Genomic DNA, 13,092 nt, shown 5'->3' with positions numbered 1-13,092 from the left:
GGCCACAGACACCATGTGATGGAAAATGAAGCTTTTTCAATTCGAAGGAATACTTAAAGACAAATGACATATAGAGTGGTTATGTTTCTTTCTTGGAAACCCACTGCCATTATCTTTCAAGCATACACTTGTCATTTAAAGTCACTGGAGAGGCCCAGCCAACCAAGCATAAGGGAAGGAAACCAGAACTTGAGTGTTAACTAAGTATTCGACACTGTGCTGCGATGTTTCAGGAAGCTACATGGCTCTTCCAAGGCTTCACAGCTAAGGCAGGCTGTGGATTCAGCCTGGAGCTCTCTTCATGATGCCACATATTATCATGAGTTCCATTCATGACAGAGTATCCATGACATTTTACATTTATCATTTTATTTAATCCTCACAACAAACACCTAACAGCAACATTATTATCGCATTTTATAGAAACTTAGTTTTAAAAGGTAACTGATTGACCCCAGCCAAGCAGCTCCTAAGTGGCAGAATTCAAATCTGAATCCAGATTTATTTGCATTCTGGACCAGGCTGCCTCATCTTTTAAGCTGACTCACAATATCTTGCATCATGTATTCTAGTTTGGGAGACTATCTTAAACTTCCAGTAGACATCACCAGGCCAAAAACCTGATGTTTCTCCCACCACTCCAGTCTACTATTTTTAAACCTTTAATTCCTCTAATCAGTAATAATGATAGAGACCAAGTTTACTAAATAATTACCTTTTGGCTATGATCTGCACATATGTCTTTACCAGATAATCTGAAATGTTTCTTCCCGTCAGGTTCTGAAGGATGTCCGCAGTGTTCTGTCTTCTCTGTCACCACATAAAAACCAAATACATACGTCTTTATGGAGCAGAAATGGGACAGAAAACAAATCAAGGACTACAGTGACGCATATCCTTCAAACATATACCACAGTGTCACTGGAGCCCTGGCCACAGGGCCCAGGCACTATCGGCCAACCACCACCAAGGCCTGCTGCATGCTGTCCCTGGCACTGGCCATTCCCTATGTCAAGCCAAGGTCGTCCCTGGAAAATTATTCTAAACAACTAAATAACACACAGTGAAATGAGATTCTTCATAGTCACAAAAGACTTTTAGGGAGAAATATCTTGGACTGTATCTAGTGAATTCTTTTATTCACTGAAGTTATACTGATGAAGAGATTAGCTGTTATTTCAAAGAGATGTAACCAGGACTTCTTTAAGTTCTCACATCCATTTAAAATTGCCTGTCCTCAGCCTACAATCTGTTGACTATAAAGAAACAAAGAGAGAACACCAACAAGCGCCTTCCTGAAATTATTCTCAGAAAAATGGCTCAGAACTCCTTCCCAAACTCAACGTCTCCGAGAAGGTCAGGCTTGATGAGACCTGCAGAAGTTTTCTGGTCCAGGCTGCCCAATTCATATGTGAGGACACAGGCCCAGGGAAATAAATGGCCTTTTCAAGGCCACCGGCTCATTTGTGCCAGAACCAGGGATGGAAGCCAGGTCTATAGTGTCCCAGCCTGGTACACCTCCTGAGACACCACCATTGTGGGAGAGGCCACAGTGTGTCTCCCCCAGGCCAATTTCCTACAGTGTTTGGCTTCAGTTTTAACTCAAACAAATAAGTAACCTAGGCTGGCTTTTCAAAATGGAGAAACAGGCTCCCTCGGACATAGGAACAATGGTCCTAACCCCAGCACCTCAAAGACGTACATGCTTTTCCCTATGACAAGAATTAAGATCAAGACTGAAATAAACCCCAATGATATGATATCTCATTCATTCCTGCTCCTCAAGCAGAAGCTACCCAGTCCCCATCTTCTCAGGGGCACCCTGAGAGTAACTCACTTGTGGAGGAGGCAGCCCCCCTGCCCCTGGGGGACACACGGGCAGCATCTTCTTGATTTTGTCACTGCTACACTGGCAGGCAGGTGAGGGGTTCTCCATCGTCCAGTTCCCCTTTTGGAAGAGGTCCGTGATGGTCTGGGGAACTGGGGCAGTGATCCACTCCTCTTCCCCCACCAAGCAGGGCATGTCTCTGCAAAGGGAAGACATCAAGGGAAGGATTACCCAAGAAATCCTGCTTTTCTATTGTCTCTGGAGCACAGGATTAATCAATAACAACCAAAAACATGCACCTATCCCCTCACCATTTGGAGATGACAAGTACAATCTCATCTGACTGATTCTACCACAGCCTTGTAAGCTGCAACATCATTTTTCAGATAAGGACACTGGAACTCAAAGAAGCCCTAAATGCTCATATACTGAACACCATTCAGTCCAATTAACCAGCATACTGCCACTCACCCATTTGTTCACCCAACAAATATTCACTGAGCATCTATGTGTCAGACACAGGTGTACAACTTTGAGAGTCTGGGGTGAACAAGCAAAAGTACTTATCCTCGTGGAGTTTGCATTCCCGTGGAAGAGACAGACAACAAACAAACAAATAAATAATATGAACTTAGTCAAAAATAAAGCAAAATAAAAGGAGAGTGACTAGGAAGAAGGGGGGCTAGTTTACCTAGATAAGACCTCCCTGAGGAGGTGATACTGCAACTGAGCCCTAAACGATCAGAAGGAGCAAGCCAGGCAAAGACTTTGAGGAGAAAGAGCATTACAAGTAGAGGCAACAGAGAGTCAGGTACAAAGGCCCTGAGAAGGAATGAGCTTTCTATATTCAAGGAACAGAAGGAAAGTAGAGTGGCTGGAATGTGGTGAACTGAGAGAAAGGGTGATGAACAGATGAGCAGGAGTGTGGCAGTGGCCAAATCATGGAGGCAAGGTAAGGAGTGTGCTGGAAGTCTGATGGAGAGTGGCAAGATCCAATGTTTATGTTTTAAAACAGAATGGGGGCGGGGGGTGAGATCGCCTCTGTGCCAGGTTTAGTGCTTGGTGCATAAGAACTAGGTTGACTGCAAGCATCCCAGGAGGCAAAAGACAAGGCCTTTATCCCTGGCTCACATTCTGTATTACTGTGAGATCTTTAGCCAGTCACTTGCCCTCTCAGGATTTATTTTCTCAACTGGTAAAATAAAAGTATAAAATGGTTTATTTCAAAAAGTCCCTTCTAGTGTCCTTTCCTGTTCTAAATTCTATTTATAGCAGAACCGTAGTCTTTATATTATTCCTGCATGTAATAAAAAATCAAATGAGCAGTGGAATGGTCTCTAATTCTCTCTTTAAAGCACCTCCACTAAACGGAAAGGTCAGATTAAGACATGGTGCCCACCTGAAGCTCACACTCTAAAACCTTCAAAAGATGACAGACTGAGACAAAGTTAAATATCATAAATTATATGCTGCAATTTAATGGGGTCTCAATCAAATTTCTCTCAGTTCTACTATCACTTTTTGAAAAACTAAAATGATTTTCAGCAAGAGTTTCCAGGATGCTGGGAGGCTGTTCCTTCAGGCTGCCTCCAAGAAACGTTCGGTGGTGCACCAATGCTGTGAACCCTTTGATGTCAAGCTAGCTCTGTAGGCTAGCTCTCAGCCCAGACAGGTAGATCCTACAGATCCTACCTAGGCTGGCATCAATCCATGAGTCCACTGGGTTCAGCTGGACAGCTGTGAATCCACCTAACTATATTATCATCTCATCCCATTCTTTTATCTTGCCTCCAAAATGTTCATGTAGAATCTCACCAAAGGTCTTAATGAAATCCAGATAGGCTGTGTATGTGTCCTTGTCCACTCTGGTCAGCCTGCTCTTTGGGAACCAATATTCACCACTCACTAAGTACTAACAAACATTTAGTAACTACCCATTTAATAAGAACTAACAAGTATATAGTAACTATCCATTTAATGAGAACAGGGGTCACCATGAGTTGGAATCCACTCAACAGCAACTGGTTTTTAACAAGTACATAGTAACTATCCATTTAAAAATCTGCTCCAGAACCTTACATGCATAGCTGTCATACTCCCTGGTCTGTCTTTTCCAGGGTCAGCCATCTTCCTCTCTTTAAAAACTGCAATTCACATTTGTCTTTCTCCTATCGTCCAGCACCTTCCTAACTCCCCATAATTGCTCAAAGATCACTGTTTGTGGTTTAACAACCTCAGCTGCAAATTTTGCCCGAGACTAGAAACTTGGACCATTTGTACCAGCACTGGGCTCTCTTATAAGTGCCTCACCTCTCTTCACAATCTTTATTCACAATGATTTCCTGACATACTTTCTTCCACACATTTAGAGTCATATGAATATTTCTCTGAGTTTATTTATGCCCCACCTACTTTTTAAAAAAGAATTTTGAAGGTAAGTATGATAAAAATATACAACTCTAAAAGTGGAACACATCCATTTTTATAAAAATTAGTATGTCATCTTGTTGTTAAAGTGAAGGATTTGCTGAGCTAAACTGCAAATTATATGTAATGGCAGCCTGTTGCTGCACTTAGCTACAGGGTTGGTGGGAGGGAGAGAAGGAGAAAGCATTTGATTAGTAAGTGTAAAGTGCTATTTAAATTAAATATTAATGTTCTAAAACATAAACAAATATCTATAATGATTTGCTTCGAAGGATATTAGAAGACTCGCCAAATGTTTGCTGCTAGATGGTTGGATTAGGCTACTACGTTGCCTTTTTTATTATGCTCGCTCTTTAAAATAAAAAATTACTCAAAGGCCAACTGAAGGCAGGAAGATGTGGCATGCAGCAGATATACGCAGGGTATTCGAGATCAAACCAGGCAACAAACACAAGAAGCCAGCCACAGAGGGGCTCATGGCACAAATGTACTTACGGAATTGGATTTCCTTCCATACACCGGGTTCCGAAGCCAGGGTCTTTGGTGAGGGCATTCAAGAGTTTCTGGGTGCTGATGTCCTCAGGAGCATCATTACTGTAGGTACATGAGAGGCAGCCTGCTCAGTAATTCATGAAAACCAGACATCGGGAGGTGTAAATGTTCTTCTAAATTAAACACTTTATTAAGTACTTCCTATGTGTCAGGCTCTTAAAACATTAATAAAACACGGAATCCACAGACAAGAAATTCAGACTCTGGTCACATATGTGGCATCAGGGTGATATCAGAACTCCAAAGCAAAGGTTGTATAAGTAAGTTATTGTTTGTATATATATACAAATATATATACACACACACGTAAATATGTGTGTGTATATACATATAAATATACATAGTATATACATATACTGTATATATATAGTATATGTATATATAGGCTGTGGTGGCACAGTGGTTAAGTGTTTGGCTGCTAACCAAAAAGTTGGCAGTTCGAATCCATCAACCACTCCTTGGAAACCCTATGGGGCAGTTCTACTCTCTCCTATAGGGTCACTATGAGTCGGAATCAACTCAATGGCAACGGGTTTGGTTTGGCTTTTATATGTATATATATGCATATATATTATACACGCACATATTTGAAGTTATATGTGTGTGTATTTATATATATTTACGAATTATGTGTATGTGCGTATACACACATTTGTACATATGTATTTATATATATGTACATGCACATACACATATATACACATTTACACATATATTTTACTATGAATGTATCAAGGATCAGTATTTCAAAAGTACTTTCAAAATTATCCATTAGATATAGACAACAGGGATTTTCCAGAAAAGAGGAGGCAGATTTTATCGGCTGCACAACTGCATGCACAATCACCGAGAAACCAAACCCGCTGCTGTCCAGTTGATTCTGACTCACAGCTACCAGATAACACAAACAAGGATGGGCACGGGTCACAAACACAAAACACAGCCCTGGGCAATCCAGGATTGGCAGTTGGGAAAAGAAAGAATAAAGTAAACCTGAACTACATAACAAGGAAATATGGGTTTAGAGAAAAAGAGACCAAAAAAAAAAAAAAAAAAGAGTCTTACCCTTAATATCACTGACACACTTCCCCATCCACAGATCTGTAAGTCCTACAGAACTGAAGAAAATCCCTGCCTAACAAGATCCAGAAATTCCTTTGTCCTTCTGTTTGAAGCACTGGTTTGTTATGGAGTAGGAGGTATTTTGTCTAAAGAACAAACACTAGCTAATATCCACAACTTAAAAGAATCAATAATAAATACATGAAGTGTACTGTGCAGAAAATAAAGTATTAACTTCCCGGAGGTGTTATGCTTTGACAGTGTATGGAAGTCCTATGACTCAACTACAAACTTAAAAACAGAGCAATGAAAATCCAAATATATTATAACTTACAGATTTTAGTGAAGGCAGATTATTTTACCTAAAACAGATAAGCCTATTCCTGACAATAGCAGTATAAAGAGGAGAGGGGCTCCAATGAAGCAACTGAGAAATGGCCTATTATTTCAGGTATGTTTACTGCTGTTCTTTGCATCTAATATTAGTCCGTGTAGGGGCCTTAGTCACAGCTGATAAAATCCATTACACTGTGTAATTCTTGAATCCATCTCCCCACTGGCCCTCAGCATAGTGAACACCTTTGGTCTGAGGGCACACACATACCTGACAAACGTGTACTGCTCGCTGTACATCCAGGGTTGAAGTTCCAGGCTGGGGTACTTGCCAAAGGGTGGCACGATCAAGCTGAACACCAAGGCGATGCAGACAAACACAGCTGGCAGCACAATCTGTAACCCGTGGGGAGAAAGGAAGAGATGGCAGGAGAAAGGTGAATGTTAAAAAGAAGGCAAAAGGGTATGACCCTACAGAGTCCAGCTAGCTTCCCAGACCTGCCAGCACAGGACTGAGGAGTCAGGGCCCACAGCCAAGCTCCCCCAAGGCATTCTTGGTAGCTGGGAGGTAATGGAGCCTAAAGAACTGAGCCTCTTCCCTCCAGGGCACTTCTGGAAGCTGTGCAAGCACAAGACTAGAGGCCACAGCCACCTGGCAGAGGCGCTAAGCTGAGACCTTTACAGAGTAAACAGTGATCACATGTCAGAACGTTGGGTCCTGCCTTCTTCCCCCTGAAGACCTCAGAAAGAGAGCGCTGGGCCCTAACTCCTTAGGTGGGGGCAGGGAGAGAACAAGCCCTAGATCAGGAGCCAGAGACCTGAGTCCTAGTTCTGTCTCTACTACAAGTGTGCCCATGTGGAGTCACTTCCCCTCTGGCCTCGGTTTTTTCATTTGTAATCTGTGGACTGAGACTAGATGACCCACTCAGTTCTCACACTCTCATAGTACCAACTCTACAGCAATGGCACCCAGGAAAGAAAACAGCTGTCACTCTCCTATGACTGCCTCAAAAAGCATAATTATCCTTGAACTTCCTCAAGCTCTCCATCCATACCTTCTCTGAGAAGAATAATGTGTACATACTTCCTGGGTAAATGTATCCCTACAAAGCCTGAAGATTCAAATGATGCCCCTGGTTCTAGTATTCTAGAGTTTTAGTGCAAAAAATTACCATTTAGTGAATAACTCTATGGGAAGGTACTATAATGTGAATTACTTCATTTCATTCTCATTACAACCCTCAGTAGTCTTAATCATTATCACTAATCTACAAGCAAAGAAATAGAGGCTCAGAGAGACTAAGTAACTTGCCCAATGTCACACAGTTAGTAAGTAGCTGAACCAGAATTCAAATCATGGATTGTCTGCTCCAAACTATACTCTTCTCATTACCTGCACAGTCTGTAAGGAAGAATCTCCACAGACTCTTTGTCTATCCTTCTTGATTTTATAGAGTGAAATAATTTCTTCTGTCCTAACTAGGTGAATTCACATGCAAACTCTGACAAACAGGCAACAGTGTAAAAAGCCTTCTCTCTTTGCCAATTATATCCTGACCTCTGGCTATCATTTCTATCAATTTGCAGTGAAACATCAACTTAGAAAACAATTAAGTTTCCAACAAATTCATATGTCAAGTGCATCTGGAAATAACATCTTTTATGTTATGAAAGTTGAATTTGCCCAGCTAGTTTTTCTAAACTTTGTCCTTGTTAGGTCTCTTCTATAATTAAAACTAACACCAAAAAAAAATTTTTTTAATCCTCATAACAACCCTATATCACAGATACTATTATTACCCCCATTTTACAGATGAGGAGATTGAGGCACAGAGAAATAACCTGCCAACAGATACACAACTGGCAAGAAGCAGAACTGGGATAGAAATACAGATAATCTGGCCCCAATGCCTTTGCTGGTCAGACAGCCTGCAGCTCACCACGAAGCCCAAGTTTCTGGCCTTAACCAGCACTTCTCACCTGAGCAAAGAATCCCTTCCGACTCCTCCTGGCAATCAGCAGCCTCTTCCACAAAAGGGCCACAAACTGTTGCTGTGTGAGTTTCCAGCCCTTTACTTGGTAGGAGCCTTTGCCGTCCATTCCGCTGAGCAGGTCTGTCTCTCTGGACTCTGCAAGAAGCCAACACTGAAGGTCACTTACCATCTTAGGCATTTTCGACATTGCCATGCCCCACCCTCCAACATCTTCAGCAACCATCTTGGGGGCTTGCATTAGAAGCTAAATGTGTCTTAGAAGTCAAGGGTTTTGACCCAAAATATACAATAACAGCCGCCTCTGCCTTTCAGTTCTTGGCTGATGAGAGCAGAAAACCAAGGGGCCTTGAGACAACTGAAGAGATGTGTCCACACATAATTGGGTATCATCTCAAGTCATTGAGATGAATCAAATCGGCCTCAATTTCTTACAAAATATTTTATGAAACAGGCCATGCATGTGCGCTGACATACTTGAAAACATACAATGGCAATTTGTCTCCCATCTACTGTGTTTTTAGTAAAAAAGGTGGACATGTTGCAAATGATATCTAAGCATTGACAATGTATGAAGCCAAGGAGAACATGAAAGATGCACACTCATATGACAACTGATTGGGAGGGCAAGAAAGGTTTTACTTCCTAAAAATTTTACAGAAGTCCTTGTCTTCAACTAATGACTCTTAAACTAATGACTGAGGCAGTTTGGCATCTCACCGATATTTGTTTGATTTCTTGCCTTCCCTCTCCATTCCAGTCAAACACACAGGGACACACACATCCCAAATGTTTAAGTCCAAAGGTATAATTAACCATAAAAACAAATTCATCCCTCTGAGTCTTTCAAAATCATTCATCCATTCAACAAATACTTATTCAACAATTAAACCTCTAATGTACGTAAGAAACTGGGACCCTCCAGAAACGATAATAAATGGGTTCAGAGGGGTGAGGGACCATCTTTTTATATGGATCTTGAGAGAAAGATCTCAGCTCAGCGAAGGGAGTGATGAGGATGGACTCTTTCAGGTGCGACCATATGTACAACTCTGGAAAAAGGAAAGGAGCTTTCTCATTTTCTTATTTCCCTTTGTACCCTGTAGGGACCTATCATCCTGGCTAAAGGCCACCAAAACAAAGAAGAACCAAGAGAAATTCACTTTCAAATAATGGCATGAAGATCTTGCCTGAACGGACCTGGGTCTATGTCAGAATCATTGGGATCCACAGCATCATCTGCTGTGAATGGACGAAGACAGCTCTGCCTGTCACCAAAGGCCCGTCTTTTCCGTCTTGCTGGCAAGGTGCCATCTGAAGGACAGGGGAAGGAATTCCACATTTTATTTGTAACAAAACAAACCCTCCCCATATGATGCAAACCCATACACAAAAAATGAGAATGGAACAGAACCATTCAATGGGACACACGTAACTCTGGTGATCTCAGGCAGCCTGCACGGGGCGCTTCCCAGAGACTGTGCAGCTGCTCCTAGAGGGTTACCTGAGGTCTCAGCATCAACTCCACTATCTTCAGCCACTTTGAGGAATATCTGAAAAATAAGAGCAGGCGACAACATTATAAGCACCAACACTATCTGAGTAGCCTGTTAGCCCCTTAAGACAAAGAAAGTAGAAGCCACATTTATTCATAGCACTTTGACAGAATCACTTGGGAGAGAAAGAGAGAAGCCATTTTTGCCAGAGACTATTTCTTCCTCAGTGTTGAGAGCTATCAATCCAGACAATCATTTTCAAATTAAAGCTATGACATGAGGACACAGCAGCAGAAGAAATTTGCTCTGAACCTACAGGAAATGTGTCAAGTGGCTTCTTCCAGGTCTGTGGCCCCAAATCTGTGAGTAGTTTAACACTGTGATAAGTTATTCAAGGTGGAATGATCAGGAGTCAATGAGTTCCCCATCACTGGAAATGTTCAAAAGCGAATGTTACAGCAGGGATTCAAACATCGAGGAGAATCTGAACTAGACCAGTGTTTTCTACCTCTAGTCTACAGACAGAGCCCTGGTGGCAAACTGGTTAAAGGGTCTGGCTGCTAACTGAAAGGTCAGTGGTTACAACTTACCAGCTGTTCCATTGGAGTAAGATGTGACAGTCTACTTCTGTAAAGATTTACAGCCTTGGAAACCCTATGGAGCAGTTCCTCTCTGTCCTATAGGGTCACTATGAGTCAGAATCGACTCGACAGCATTAAGTCTGGGCTTTTGAGGTTTAGTCTACAGACCACTGCCAGGCTAGATGCATAAAAGTCACCTAGGAAGTATGCAATAGAAACACAGACTCCAACGCCCTATCGTCAGAAATTCTGATTCAAAGGCCCTGGAGTTGAGCTTTAAAATTTTTATCATCTATACAATCTCCCAGATGATTCTGCTGCACAGTCAAGCTTGAGAACCACTGGGCCAGACAACTTTTCTATCCCTTCCAGCCCAAGGGCCTGTGACATTTTGTCTCTAAAGGGAGGCATGGCTGGACAATGAAGAGGGCTTTGAAGCCCAAAAAACCTGATTCTGAATCTCAGCATCTCTGAGTGTCAATTTTCTCATCTTGCTATGAGGATTAAATAAGGTTACAATGATTATTTAAACCCTTTCATGCCCGGTGGTATATATAGCAACTGTGAACTCTTTCAGCCTCTGGTATTTATTGGGAGGGTGCTGTACCACTGACAGGGAGCCTTTATAACTGTTTTGAAACTGAAGAGACAGGCATGTGCCGCAAATTACTGTTTTTACAGGGTATTGTATGAGGTATCTGAATTTTTGGTAGAAAAAATAGAAATCTTGAATATATATATATACCAATAGACCCTGGTGGGGACTCTGGGATATAATTAGTCATACTTCATGTGTACCACCAAACACTTACAGTAGACCTGTAGGAGGGGGCAACAACAAAAAAATCCACACTACCTACCAAAAATTCAGACGCACTCAATGATTCAGCATGCTTCCATTAATGAAAATATGTGGTATCAACAAAAAATTCAAAGCAGAAAATAACTGGGTCACCATATGGTTAAAAAATAGCAATAACAAAATCTTCCAAGCTTCAGCACCTTGCACAAACATTTCCATACATTTTGGTAATTTTCCATGCCCAGGAGCCCAGCTGACACCTGGCCATGACACAACTACACCAGGGAACAATCTTAATACTTCTTTCTTGCTATCTCCTACTACACCCTTAAAGAGTAAGTGGGTCCAACATTACCCAGATGTCAATGACCTGAGGATGCAATGACCAGCTCCACGGAGATCCTATTCCCAGCAGGAATGTAGGCTGTATGCCTACCTTGGGATTATTGGCACTGCTATATTCTGACATTCAGCCACTTAACTTACTTCTTCCAGGGTGGTCTCTGAGATGCCATAACTGGAGATGCCCAGATCTGAGAGCCTGTCATCAATCTCATGGAAGAGTTCCACAAAAGCTCCCTCCTTGGCAGCTTCATAGGGCAGCACGTAGGTCAGCTCATGCCCAATGTCTTCCACCAGCCGTGCCTCAGCCACATGCTTCCTGATGAGGTTGGAGATAGCGGAGACATCTGCAGGGATAAGAGCACAAAGACAGTTCAGCCAGCTCAGAACCACAAAGCGAGGGCCAGCCAGTCCCTGCCTTCTCCCTTTGCCTACTCCCCAGAAGCCTGCTACTCATACACTACACCTCCTCATATACTTAAGACTTTCTGCATGTTCATCTTTGGCCTGAGAGTTCCTGGGGGGAAGAACTATGCCTTCTTTACCCTTGTATCACCAAAGCCAGACACACTGTAGGTACTTGATGCATAGGAAAAGAATGAATGAATGACTTCCTAAGGTTGAAAGTTTGGTGTCTAGAGCCAAAACCCTAGGCATCTTCAATGGAAAATGTGAGCAAAGGAACATTAAAAGAGTATTCACTTTTCCCTAAACTTTTAAAGGAAGCCCCCTCTACCTCAAAAGAGAGTTGAACAGTTTACGGAAGCAGAAGTCTTCTTGGGAAAAGCCAGCTGTTAGGACTGGACAAACAGGGCCAGGGTCAAGGGTTTGTGTTTCATACATGCTATTGGTGACAGCTGCCTCTATACATATCTCCTCAGGAAAACCTGAAGACTGTTCCTGATCTCTTGGGCCTTCCCCATCCTTAGGTACTGCACTCAAATCCCTCTCCCACTGGCTTGGCCCTCAGCCCCTTAGCATCTCCAACGTCGAGAGAGACCCACTTCCCTCAGAGCTCCTCCAAAGCTCCCCTGCATATCTCAGCTACCTGGGACACTGCCCTTCCAGCTCCCAGACCAAGACCCAGACTCCCCAACAAGCATTAGGCCAACCCCACCACCAAGCTGCACCCACTCCCACAGCCACCCAGCCCCAGCCCGGCAGCAAACCTTGAGTCAGCACCACCAGCCTCTGTACCTCTCCTCCTCTGCCTCCACTCTGCCCAGCTGGGTGTAGCTCAGGTACCACCTGAATAAGAAACCCCAGAGTCCTTACCGATAGTCAGCGTGTCACTTTCATGGTCGCTGCCCAGGCCAGCGTCAGAACTGCTCTGAGAAACACTGTCCTCCTGATGGCAAAGAAGGAGGTGAGAATGGATAAGGGACCGAGCAAAGGTACAGCCACCACCACCTTCGCTGGGAGGGCTTCCAAGGGGCTCTGTCTTGTAAGAAACAGAGCAAAAATCTTCTCCTGCCAGGCATGCAACTGGGCAGCATGGCTTCAGAGGCTACTGTTTAACATGGGTCTGCTTTGTGGACAGACTAACCTCCTGGGACTGGGAAGCAGAGCCATTCGTCGACTGTCTCAGGCATAGGATTAACCTAGCCAGCTGGCTAGTTTAGTGCTTCTCAAGCTTAATATGTATTCATTCAGTCGCCTGGAGACCTTGTTAAATTGC

At 42.9% G+C, this 13,092-nt stretch overlaps 1 protein-coding gene across 16 annotated transcripts in view; it reads right to left on the bottom strand.

Moving 5' to 3' along the window:
* The window catches only part of ABCA1 (ATP binding cassette subfamily A member 1), a 138,657-nt gene that overhangs the window by 22,997 nt on the left and 102,568 nt on the right, over positions 1–13,092 (bottom strand). For all 16 annotated transcript variants that reach the window (XM_023727434.1, XM_004372203.2, XM_023727442.1 and 13 more), the window contains 9 exons: positions 12,690–12,762; positions 11,559–11,761; positions 9,698–9,746; positions 9,394–9,507; positions 8,183–8,331; positions 6,474–6,598; positions 4,751–4,849; positions 1,838–2,027; positions 716–810 (listed from right to left, as the gene is read on the bottom strand). In XM_023727434.1, the coding sequence (XP_023583202.1) occupies positions 716–810; positions 1,838–2,027; positions 4,751–4,849; positions 6,474–6,598; positions 8,183–8,331; positions 9,394–9,507; positions 9,698–9,746; positions 11,559–11,761; positions 12,690–12,762 (1,097 nt within the window). The remainder of the gene's footprint in view (positions 1–715; positions 811–1,837; positions 2,028–4,750; positions 4,850–6,473; positions 6,599–8,182; positions 8,332–9,393; positions 9,508–9,697; positions 9,747–11,558; positions 11,762–12,689; positions 12,763–13,092) is intronic.

This window comes from Trichechus manatus, unplaced genomic scaffold, assembly GCF_000243295.1.
Source record: "Trichechus manatus latirostris isolate Lorelei unplaced genomic scaffold, TriManLat1.0 scaffold00016, whole genome shotgun sequence".
Classification (NCBI taxonomy): Eukaryota; Metazoa; Chordata; class Mammalia; order Sirenia; family Trichechidae; genus Trichechus; species Trichechus manatus.
Note: the sequence above shows the minus strand (reverse complement) of the source record. Positions and strands in the feature narration are given on the sequence as shown.